Source organism: Ochotona curzoniae, unplaced genomic scaffold, assembly GCF_017591425.1.
Source record: "Ochotona curzoniae isolate NIBS_2020 unplaced genomic scaffold, NIBS_Ocur_1.0 scaffold_3835, whole genome shotgun sequence".
Lineage (NCBI taxonomy): Eukaryota > Metazoa > Chordata > Mammalia > Lagomorpha > Ochotonidae > Ochotona > Ochotona curzoniae.
The window spans coordinates 13,367,985-13,380,720 of NW_024467114.1; the positions used below are offsets into that span (position 1 = coordinate 13,367,985).

Here is a 12,736-nt window from a genome sequence, read left to right on the forward strand (position 1 = left end):
AAGGGCATACACCGTGGAACAAGTAAGACGTGATCTGGGCCAAGTTCTATTTGAGCTTCCTTATCCTCATTGAATATTGCAGTATTAATCTCAACGTTCAAGTGAATGTGTGTGTGTGTGTTTGTTTCAATTGAAATAATATGCCATATGTTAATGCTAATTACAATATCCTGGATATAGTGTGCTCTTAAGCAATGGTGGTTAATATTATGCAACATGTATTCCACATAACTAATCATAAATCTGCTGACATGATTTTGTAAACATAGAGTAAGGCCAGAGGAAAGCCATTTTGTTGATTAGTTATTCTCTGATGAGCGATATTGCTTAAGCATCATGTTGTTCACATTTTTGTTTGGCTTCAAGTATCCATTGATGAAATAATGCAAAATTTCTGTGGCAATTTTAAGATTATTTATATAGATGAGCAGGAAAATGTATAGATTGATGAAAATTAAAAGGCATTTCTCTACTGTTATAAAAAATGCACAAACATCTGGAGTCCTGCCTAGCAGATGGAGTCCGTGTATGTGAGATCTCATGGAGCTGTTGGTGAGGGGGCAGTGAATTTAAGAAGTGAGGTGTTTCAGCAATATTATAAAGAAGTATTTTGGAATTATAATTGCAAGCTTATAATGAAAAGACATGGGAGAAATAATTGTGAATGTGTGATAGTCAGATATGATAAAGAAAGCGTGGCATCAATACTCACACTGTCACCACTCTATAGTCATTTACACTCCCTCCCCAGGCACAAATCTTGTCCTAAGTACATTCCCTTTATGTAAGACCCAAGTGCTCTCTTTGTTTAAGGTTGAAGAAAATAGTGCTTTTCTTTGCTCCTATTTTTGGACATTCTGAAAAGAAACATACTTTTTAAAATGCATGTACCTACCTAGTCATTCCAACAACCTTTATGAAAAAAATACTGTAGTACAAAGGGTTATGTTGACTTTTGGAATACCCAAATCCCTCTTGGAGTGACCCCTTGAGTCCAGGCTACTGTGCTCTGAGGTACCTGGGAAGCAGACGGAGATGGCTTCAGTATTTGAGCCTCTGCCTCCTACGCAGGAGACCACATTGGACGTTTGGGTTCCTGGCTTCAGCCTGACTCAGTTCCCAGGTGTCGTATCCATTTGGGGAGTGAATCAGCAGCGTGAGCATCTCTGTCCCTGTTCCTCCTCCCCACTTCTCTCCAAATAATAAATAAATAAATAAATAAATCTTTTTTAAAAATGAATTTTTGTGGCACTTTGCAGTTGCTAAAGCAATGAGACAATCACTGCATTTAATTGGCAGGAATGACGTGATTTGATTGGAGAACCAGCACTTTTGGAACAGCCATTGAAGACTTCTGAAATGCATAATGATGTTGCTGGTGCAGTTGGCATCATTGTGTTACAGAAAAGAAATTATTACTTGTAAAAAAAAAGATTCATAATACTTTGACATTTTAGAATTGGGTTAATTAGAACTTATTACCTTTTTTCCCCATTCACACACATCCTTATGCCATAGTTCCTATGATGTCCGTTATTAGTATGTGCTCATATCCATAGGTATTTAGGTGACCATTACAATAAAATTTTAGAATATGATTGCAAAGTCAATGTTTGGTGCTATTCCAGGTGTGAGATGTTCTTTGACAATGATGCTATTTGGTAAGGCTCTGTGTCTGTCTCAATTTCATGTTTACATGTATGTGTTTCAAATATTAAAGCTGTTAACAGGTAAAGCATTTCAGGCATGGTAGCCTAATGGCAAAGGTTCTCGCCTTGCACATGCTGGGGTCCCATATGGGCGCTGGCTCTAATCCCTGCAGCCACACTTCCCAATCAGCTCTCTGTGGCCTGGGAAAGCAGTCAAGGATGGCTTAAGGCCTTGGGACTCTGCACCCAAATAGGAGACCTGGAGGAGGCTCCAGGCTCCTGGATTCAGATCAGGGCAGCACCAGCCATTGCGGCTGCTTTGGAAGTGAGTCAGCGGAAGGAAGATCTTCCTCTCTGTCTCTATTCCTCTCTATGTATCTGATTTTCCAATTAAAAAAAATTTCTTAAAGAGAAGAAATGATAGTGAAATCAGAGAGTGAAAAACTAAATTAAAATATAAGACTAACCTTTACAGAAGACAGGAAAGCTAACTTGAGTACAAGAATACAGTAAAGTTGCGTAAACATTTAAGATTGCCGGAAGCCGCGTGCCTTTGGGAAAGGGTATGCTTAGCTAACTGCTTTTGTTCTTTATTTTCAGTGGTCTCTTCACACTACTGAAATTTGACTGAAATAAAGTAAATACTAGTGGGTTATCAGTTGGAAAGCTTCTTTTCAAGCAGTTATGATTCTAGACATTCTGTTCATTTTATCAGACCTGCATTGCCTAATTCCTTTTGGATAGAGTCTCAAAATGACTTGCAAACACTTCCACCCACAGTATCATATGAGATTTAGTTCCACTTCCAAGCAAGCTTGTTAATTATGTATTTCTCCCGTTGCAAGCAATCTCATTAAATACCAACGTTTTGATATTTCGCTGCAGTCAATAAATCATCAAATTAAGTTCATCTCACCTCTGAAATATCTCTTAAATATATCCTTCCACATTTTGTCTGTCACTACTTATCTCAAGCTCATTTTCTCTTTCTCTGTTTTTCCTTCTAAAATATTTTTTTCAGATAGGGGTGAAGAAAGGGTGTACCCATCTTCTGATTCACAGTCCAAATGCCTGCAATGGCCAGGGTGAGGCGAAGGTTGAAGCTTCAACCTGGGAACTCACACGATTCTCCCATGTTGGGCCAAGGATCCAGTCATGACTCCTGGCTCCCAGGGTCTGTGTATGCAGAGAATTAGACTGAGGAGCCAAAGATGGATATCAAATTCAAGCGCTCTACTATAGGGTCCCTTGAGTCAGCTGTCTTCTTGACCACTAGGCTAAAAGCTTTGTGTGTTCATTTCTCTGCTAGATGAAGCATTTCAGCCAGCTCAGTGGGCTGTTGAAACAATATCACGTACTACAGAATCTCTCCACGTTAATCTAACTCTCAGTGTTCACTCGTTGATTGTTCTAAAACCAGGATGATGATCTACTCAAAAACAAACCAAAATGTATTGATTCCCCATTAACTCTAAGGTTAAGTCTAAATGTCTCCACAAGACCTTCACAATTTGGCCTCCTCCTCCCCTCCAAGATCTACCAGCCTTGGGCAAGTTCTTCTGTTCAATGTGCCTAGCAGTGCACTCTGAGGTTCTGCAGAAAAGCAATTTTTCTCTTTCTCTATTTCTTCCAGTTTGTCAAGTAAAAAACTAAGTATGTGAAAAGTCCTCAAAAGTTTTTAAAAATTAACAAATAATAGTGAAATTGCCATCTTAGACTTGGATTGTTGTTTATAGCTCTTGTCTATATGCCTACTTTCTGCATGCTGATTTTTTAAAAGATTTATTTTGTGTTTTTGAAAGCCAGAGTTCCAGATAAAGAAAGGGGGGGGGATATATATTGTCCTGTTCACTACCCAGATCCCCCAACGGCCAGAGTTGGGCCAGGCTGATGCCAGGATCCAGAAGCTTCATCCTGTTCAGTCAAGGATGCTAATGTCCCCAAATCTGGACCATCCTCTACTGCTTTCCCATATGCATTGGTAGGGAGTTGGACCTGAGTTGAAGCAGTTGAGACTCAAAGTGGTGCCTTTTGGGGATGCTGACATTGTGAGTAGCAACTCAATTCATGAAGCCACAGCACTGGCCCCTTTGATAGATTCTCTATCTAGTCAAGGGTCAAGCTGGTGACTATGAATGGAATGTATGTTACTGTAAAAATATTAAAAGAAAAAAAAAGAGATGAAGGGAGAGGATGATGATTGAGAGCTATCATTCTGGGCCTAACACTGTATATATGAAACACATAAAATGCATTCACTTTACATAAATAAATGAAGAAGTGTGTTATGAGCAAACTGTTATGCTTGCATTTCAAATTTTTTTCCATTAAAATGAATCTTTCTTTTAATTCCACTGTCCACAAACTTGTTGACATATCCTCATATTTATGGCATACAGCATACTGTTTTGAGATGTGGATACAATATGGAATGGTTAAATTGAGCTATGTAACATGCACATTACCTTTGGTTACGGTCAGAATATTGAAGTTAGTGTGCAAAGAAGTCAAACTCGAATGGTGATTGCAGGAGGCTATGGTTGGGGGGAATGGAGAGATGTTTGTCAAAGGACATGGGGTTGTAGTTAGACAGCAAGAAGCTGTGCTTTTGCACAGTTGTTTGTCTCATGTTTGGAAGAACTCAGCTGGTCCATCTCCATCTGGAGAACTCCCGAGCCTCTTTTATCTTTCCAGATCTAAAGATCTTCTCTTCTGGTATGTCTTTGCTACCTTTCAGCTTTGACTGTGGCTTCTAGGATATCACATATGTTACTGGTAGCATCACGCTGAGTTTTGCATAATTGACTCTCCTGTGAGACTGTGAGCTTCTTGAGAGTAAGAACCCTGGGTCATTTATCTTAGTTTTTTTTTTTATTTGAGTCAGCAGCTTTTAACTACACAGTTATTGAATTGGTAAAACAAGACCTAGCTTTGTTGTTAATAATGAGCCAATCTGGAGCTTTTTATAAAGGACATCACCTCTCGGTTAGGATGGTTAATATTCTTTTTAAAAAATATTACTGGGGGCCCGGCGCGGTGGCGCAAGTGGTTAAAGGTCCTCGCCTTGCACGCCCGGGATCCCATATGGGCGCCGGTTCTAATCCTGGCAGCCCCGCTTCCCTTCCAGCTCCCTGCCTGTGGCCTGGGAAAGCAGTCGAGGACAGCCCAAAGCTTTGGGACCCTGCACCCGCGTGGGAGACCCGGAAGAGGCTCCTGGCTTCGGATCGGCATAGTATCGGCCCGTTGCGGCTCACTTGGGGAGTGAATCATCGGATGGAAGATCTTCCTCTCTGTCTCTCCTCTCTGTATATCCACCTTTCCAATGAAAAAAATAAATAAATAAATCTTTAAAAAAAAAAATATTACTGTACTCCCATCTTTCCTGAGACAGAGGAAAGAGAAGCAACATGGGGATATGCAAGATAGTATTGATGCTGACAGCTGAAATCTGCTTTGGTCCTATACCCAAACTGAGATATTTCAGAACATTTTCTTGACTGTCAACAGCACTCACAGCTTAGTATCTCACATCAGTGCAGGCATGTACATGCAGTGTCCATGGCAGCTCTTTCACAGCTGCGTGTGTTCACTCTGTGTTACATGGAGTTTTACTGCCCATGCAGCCTGTCATGGTTTTAGGCTGGGGCTTCAGAAAGCAGGTACTTTGTTTCTTTCCATTTTCCTTTAACGTTTTAGCTCACATCATTTATTTAGAGTCCAATGCGTGTCAATGGTTTCCTTAAGGTAATGTGGTATACGTGTGTAGGTATAAGGTACACATGTATAAGGTAATTTAGTATATTTTATATATATATATAAAGTAATATATGATATGTTTGTATTATATATATACAAACTGTATATAGTATATATAGCAGATATATGGTATATAAGATACATATCACATACAGTTTTATATATCATATGTATTTGTATATAGTATTTATATACATATTATACACACATGCATAAATATTTTATATATATACACAATACTGTAAGGGAGATGTTGACCCAAGATCCACCCCCTTTCAGCAACATTGTAAGTTTATCAGACAGTATTGATGGAAGTTAGAGAAGTGCCACAGAGCTCCAGAACTTATTCCATTTCCCTTAACCGAAACGTTTTGCATATTTACTCATTTCCCTCTAATTCTTTCTCTTATTACATTTTCTTTTTAAATGATATGTTTTATGGTTATGCTAGAGGCCTTTTAAACAAAAAAATGAATGCCTCTACTTTCAAATACTATTCCAGGTCATTCATTTACATAAATTATGATGTAATGGGATTTAGAGGTACAATATTTGAAGGTGCTAATGGCTAGCATTACCAATGTTGATCATCCAATGTAGTTAAAAGGTCCTTCATACTTTGAATGATCAGTTGAATCTTCAGAGTCTCTAGAAGGGAAAAAATGGATTCTTGAACAATTTAAAGGATTTTTCCACTTCACACAGATGCTAAAGACAAGACTCTGGGCTGGGATTCAGTGAGCCTGACCCCAGAGCTTACGCTCATCAGCGCTAGGGCTGTGAAGAAAGAATTCAAAACTAAGCAATTTCTATTTGAAAATGGGAGGCTGTGGTTGAATCACTGTCTCAGTATCCTTTTTGAATAGATTGGGTCTTCTTCCTTGAAATCACACTTTCATTTTTCTCTCACCTTTTAAATGCTATTGGCAAATTGCCGTGTCAGTTCCTTTCTGTTTCATTCTTTGGGACAATTGCATTATTGGTTTATTGGCCAATGTGTCATGATAGCATTCCAGTGTTACTGTGTGTGTAAACTCAGAGAGAAATTCAAAACCCTCCCGGATGCGCGCTTACAGTTATTCTTGTTGTCATCCAAGTAACGGAAAACTATGCAGCCCCATGAAAAAATTATGGAAGAGGCTATGCAGTTATTTCTTTTATATTATGATGGGATACGGAAATTATATAAAGGATAAGGCTTATAAAATCAGGCAAGGACACATTGAAATGTTTAACCAGTTAGATTTTATTAAAACAAAACAGAAATCTAACTGGACCCAAAGAAAAACTTCAAAACTAAAGAACCTGTACAGCTCTTCTCTGTCAATGTTAGTTTTAAATATAACATCATTGTTTCTCTGTGCTATAAAAAATATTGTATTTGAAAATGAACTACATTCAGTTAGTGAATTTAGTCTTTCTATTGGCCAAATAATCATAATGAAATACTGTTGGTGATGGAACTTATGGTAGTCGTGATATGAGAGTAAAAATCACCTCGGTGGACATTGCTTTGTTATTAGGCAAGGAAGGATAGTGGAAATTCTTGCTGTGGCTTTTGCAAATTTATGTATTTCTTTCCATAATACATCCACCAAATAATTTTTCCATCTCTATTTTATCTACTCAGGAATAATATTATTTTTGCTTTAAAAAAAATCCTCCCACTAAAGCAACCCATTTGGGTGCAGGAGAACAGAAGGGGGGATTTCAATGCAAGGGGTTAGCACAAGATAAGTTGAAGGACCTGGAAGGGAAGTAAAGTTGGAAGCAAGGAGCACTTTTTCTGGATTTCCTGTAGTTTTTCACAAATCAGTAGTGATACTGCTAGTAGCTACCTTTGACCCCACACTAGGCTGATGGTTTATTGAGGAGGAGAAGATGTTCTCAAATTTGCTGAGTGACTTCATTCATGTGGCTAGTCTCTGCTTGTCTTGGATATGACCTCACTATGGCTATGATCTGGACCTGCAAGTTCATCCTTTGAGAGGCACCCATTGCATGCCTAAAGTCTAATTCTCCTTTGGTAATTTGTCTCTCTCCTTTGTCCAGCTCTATACACAATGGCTCTCTGCTTCTTTACCTGAATTATCAATATTGCGTTCCCAACCATAGCACCTGCAGCTGGACCTGGGCTTACATCCTGAAGTAGTTGACAAAGCTTTTATGGTGCCTGCCTCAAGAGTTTTCTGGGTGCAAATCTAAGATCTGATTTTATGTTAGATGCAATAAATTCATGTGTGAGGATGAATTTGGCAGGGTTTCTTAAGCTTGGTCTTTCCTGAAAAGAGTCCACTTTGTCAGACATCCCTTTGCAGGTAAGACTATTCCCGTGACACTCACATTGTCTTCGCCTGGACTGAGCAAGCCATAGAGTATTTGCTGGCTTGGAATGAAGAGCTCCTTCATCTTGATGAAATTTTAAAAAGACAAGATTACATTCAAGAGAAGTTGTTCAGCTTTGATTGTCAAGGCCTCAACTTCCATGTTCCTGAGGGAATGCTGTTGCGTTCCGAGTCCCAGCACATGGCTGTGTAAACCAGGGCTAAGTTATTCAGATCAGGTGCCCACATATATCACTTGGTGGACTGTGTTCATTAATTGTCAGCATGTATTAGCTTGAAATTTCTAACTATACTAAATTTATGAACTCTGCCCTTATAAATGCCGCTATAACAGAAGCTTTATATGTGTTAGCTCATTTAATCCTCATAGCAACCCAGTGTGATAGTCACCATTAGTAGTTTTGTGTTATAGGAAATTCAGACATAGGGGAGGTTGAATCACTTGATCAAAGACACACATATTAGAAGAGTTAGAGCTTGGAGAGAACGCCAGGGGTGTAACCTGAAAATTCATTGTCTTACTTCTGGAAGTTCTCAAGGAGGGTGGAATTTTCTTGTGGCAGTCGCCTTTGTAGTAGGCATCTATGAATCTCTTTAGCAGCCATCACCAGCACCAATCAGTCCAGGTTTTAAACAGGTTTTCTGTACTCCCTGTTTGGTTGTGTTCACTCCCATCCCTGGGATTTCTGTTCAAGTGAAAACTTGTTGCTCTGGCTTCAGGCCAGTGAGGCGACTTGTGGATACGGATTTTCCTAAATCACTGGTGTGCCTGTGGGTCTAATTCTCTTCAGAGTCAACACTGAAATCCCAAGAAAACACTGTTTATTAGATGCTGTCATTTATCTTCCTTTTCCTAGGCCACATCTTCAGATCTTTCAGATTTAAAAAAAAAATGCAGTATGTACAATATATCCCTTGCCTTTGATCAGTGACACTAAATTATTATGTTGGTTTGATTGGTTACAACATGCTAGTGTCTCTGCAAAACTAAGTCTTCTAATTCCGTCAAGTCTGTTGAGTTTCAATTGACAACTATTTATAGAATCATTATTTTGAAATAGGTAAGCAGTGGTTTATAAAATATTTCAGAAGCATTGGTACTTTTGTGCTAAGGAATCATCACTTTGGCTTGTTTTATTTGAATTTTGTTTGGATTACTCATACAAAGTGAACTTTTCCTCCATTAGTCAATGTTTTTATACAAATCTTTAGATCCTGTTTTCTGGGTTTTGTCTACCCATGCCTCCTCTTTTCCATTGTTATATAAAAATAGAAGTGATGTTTTATCACATCTTAATAAATACTGTCCAGATGTTAAAGGCACCTTTAAAATGTGTCATATTTAATTCTGAGCCTCTGAGTAAGGACTTGGATCTGGGTATTGAATGTTCAAAGAGGCAGAGATATAAATGCAGATCTTCTTCTCTGTTTTCAGGTCACAGGTGCCAATTTAACGAACGGTGGGAAATCAGACCTTCTGAAATCAGGAAGTAGCAAATCCACACTAAAGCACATATGGACAGAAAGCAGCAAAGACTTATCTATCAGCCGGCTCCTGTCACAGACTTTCCGTGGGAAAGAAAATGATACAGATTTGGACCTGCGCTATGACACCCCAGAACCTTACTCTGAGCAAGACCTCTGGGACTGGCTGAGGAACTCCACGGACCTTCAAGAGCCTCGGCCCAGGGCCAAGAGGAGGCCCATAGTTAAGACAGGCAAGTTTAAGAAAATGTTTGGATGGGGTGATTTTCATTCCAACATCAAAACAGTGAAGCTAAACCTGTTAATAACTGGGAAAATTGTAGATCATGGCAATGGGACGTTCAGCGTTTATTTCAGGCACAATTCCACCGGTCAAGGGAATGTATCTGTCAGCCTGGTGCCCCCTACAAAAATCGTGGAATTCGACTTGGCACAACAAACCGTGATTGATGCCAAAGATTCTAAGTCCTTCAACTGCCGCATCGAATATGAAAAGGTTGACAAGGCTACCAAGAACACACTCTGCAACTATGACCCTTCAAAAACCTGTTACCAGGAGCAGACCCAAAGTCATGTGTCCTGGCTCTGCTCCAAGCCCTTTAAGGTGATCTGTATTTACATTTCCTTTTATAGTACAGATTATAAACTAGTACAGAAAGTGTGCCCCGACTACAACTACCACAGTGACACACCCTACTTCCCTTCAGGATGAGGATGAACAAGGGGGTGAGACTGAAGCCTGTGGAATTAAAGGTCACATGATAGGGCTGTCACCTCAAAGAGGAAGGGCGTATCTGTTGCCTGGAATGTGTCTACACTGCTGCTCTCGTCAACTGGCTGCAAACACGCTAACAGAAAATAACCCGATGTTCTTTCTGCCCAGTCAGCTTCATCTCTCAGTAGAGTTGTAAATCACAGATTCTGATGTCACACTCGTAGATATGCTCTCACATCTAGAAGTACCCCAACACACACCTGTGCACATTTCAGCTGCATCTGTCATGATTCCTGTTGAGAGGGCTTTCACTGTCTGACTCAGCGGTTCAGGATCCACTGTCATGAAACAAAAGGATTAACCAGAGAAGGTGTCTAGCACTCACTGTATGCAAGTCTCTGAAAGTCTCCAGTTCATGCTAACCAATGCCCCCACTCATGCATTCCTACTGCTTGGAGTAGCTGTACTGGTAAATACTACTGTAGGAGTATATGCTTGTTAAAATGGAAAATGTGTCTTAGAGCTCAGTATTCTTTATTTTATGAACACAGCAAAATGTAGTAACTTTTTCCCAGCATCTAGTAGGCACATTCAAGGTGATATAAGATGGCTTTTTTTTTTTCCTATGGAGGGAACCTGTTCTCAGTAAAGATGAGCAAACATTTGGAATTTACATGTGGGCCTATGTTGGGATTGCAGCTTTCATCACCAGTCTGGACTTTGGCAAAGTCAAGAACAGCTAAGGCTGCTTAAAACAAGTTCTGATCCTTAAATAAGAAGGGAAATGCCTGACAGACACCATGTAAGTTAAAAGTGTCTGTCTTATCTTTACTACCCATATTGTAACAAATTCAATATCCTAGTCTTCATTTGTATGAATGGTTTGTATTGTACATAGTTTAACCAAGTGTTATTTGAGCTGCTTATTAATATTAAATTGTAATTGTCACTCTGCTTGTCATTGGTTAAAAAAGAAAAAAAAGGATATGAGGAACCCATTTTATCAATGTAGCTGTGAACTCCATTTAAAAAGACAAAATTAATGTACAAAGCATTTATTCAGCTCAAGTATTGTTGAAAGCTATACATATACAACATTACAGTCTGTCTGTATTTAGATACTTTATTTCTGGATAAAATGAATTGTACATAAAATAAACACTTAAAAGTTGAGTTTCAATATGTACTTGTGTAAGATGGTGATTTAAATGGTTCTGACAAGAAGAATGTGCTGGAATACAATCATGCCTTATCATTTTCATGTCTCTGATTTTGTGCAGAACTGTCTAAATTGCTATTAGAGGTCCAGTCAAAATAACTTAAGAGTTTCATTCTCAAATCGAAGAAACAGTTGTGGCAGATGACATTAAACACATTTTTGGTTTATTCATTCCAGAATACTGAAACTCAATTGTCATACTAGTTCCAGTTCCAGACTATCAAAAATCAATGAAGATAGAGGAGGTAATTGAAATTTCTTTTAAGTATAACTTGTTGAATCTTTCCTATACAGAGTCTTTCTTTAAGTGGGAGATTGGCATGTAGGTGATTTTTTTTTCATTTAAAAGAGATAAAGAGATCTGAAGATTGTAGCTGAATATCTCTGGTTCCATTATAATGGTTCAGCTACAGAAAGTCCAATAGCAGTAGAGGGTTTCCTAACTCAGTAGACCTGGGCCAGTGGGGAACCTGATCTACATAGCTTTCAGGCATAAACATAAAATGATGGTTACCAATAATCCCAGTAAATTAAGCAGACCAGAAAGTACATAAGGTAACCCATTTTTAAATCTATTTACTGGGTATTAAGATGAAGAGGGTTCCAATGGTTAACCAGAGAAGCCAAATTAAGGGCTCCTGTTTGTATCCCTCCTATGGATAAATTCTATAGGGGTATACACATGGGTAGAATTACAGGCAGGGGAGTAAAGTGAAAGCTTTTAAACTAATCTGACTATAGAGACTGTTGAACAGCAAGTCAAGTGCCTATGACACTATTGAATGGTCATCTTTCCAAATCATCCAATGTAGCTAGACAACCATGTATATGATATGTTAATTAATTTGTCACACATTTTAAAAGCTGGTATAGAACAGACTCTCAGGCAGAATAGACAATGATTGGTTTTTAAATTGTACCCTCTGGACATAATTGCCACAGATAAATCTTGTTATTGTGGGTTTTATTTATCAACAGAATCATTTAGAAGATAGTAGGCTGACAGTGAACAAGAGTGAGAAGTGGGAAAGGATTTTTTTTTAAAGGATCATTTGATACGGTGACATGTAACTTTTATTGTGTGGCCTCTCTGTGTTTTTACAAAATTCAAGAGATAACAAAATTCCTCAATTACCACCCATGCACTTGATCTCTAAACTCCCCAGGAAATGTCTGTTTTCCATTTTTATGAAGCACAGAACACAGCTAATACAGCCACTAAGGAAACTGACTCAATTGTCCTTAGTTTTCCTCCAGAAGGAAAAATACTGTAACAAAGAAATGGTCAATTTCCAACAAGAATTTCAGTTTTGAAAACATTCAAACTTTTAGGGCTCTTTTTTTTCTAGACTGGTGTGTGCACATAACCCCAACTCCTACATCATCACCACCCTCCAGCTACAGTGTGGAAAAATCATGATGGTTTTCATTTTTCACCCAAAATTTATGTGTGCCCAATAGATCCTCCCTGTTTTATGCAAAATTGAATGAAGCAAGAGAGTCAATATGAAGACTTAAATGTTCAAGTCAGAAAATGTCATTAGACAAACTTATTAGTTCAACAAAC

At 38.7% G+C, this 12,736-nt stretch overlaps 1 protein-coding gene across 1 annotated transcript in view; it reads left to right on the plus strand.

Annotated features, from left to right (window-relative positions):
* The window catches only part of NXPH1 (neurexophilin 1), a 246,766-nt gene extending 235,640 nt beyond the window's left edge, over window positions 1-11,126 (plus strand). The window contains exon 3 of the mRNA XM_040964954.1: window positions 9,186-11,126. Coding sequence (XP_040820888.1) covers window positions 9,186-9,947 — 762 coding nt within the window. The 3' untranslated portion in view covers window positions 9,948-11,126. The remainder of the gene's footprint in view (window positions 1-9,185) is intronic.
* Window positions 11,127-12,736: the final 1,610 nt, after the last annotated feature.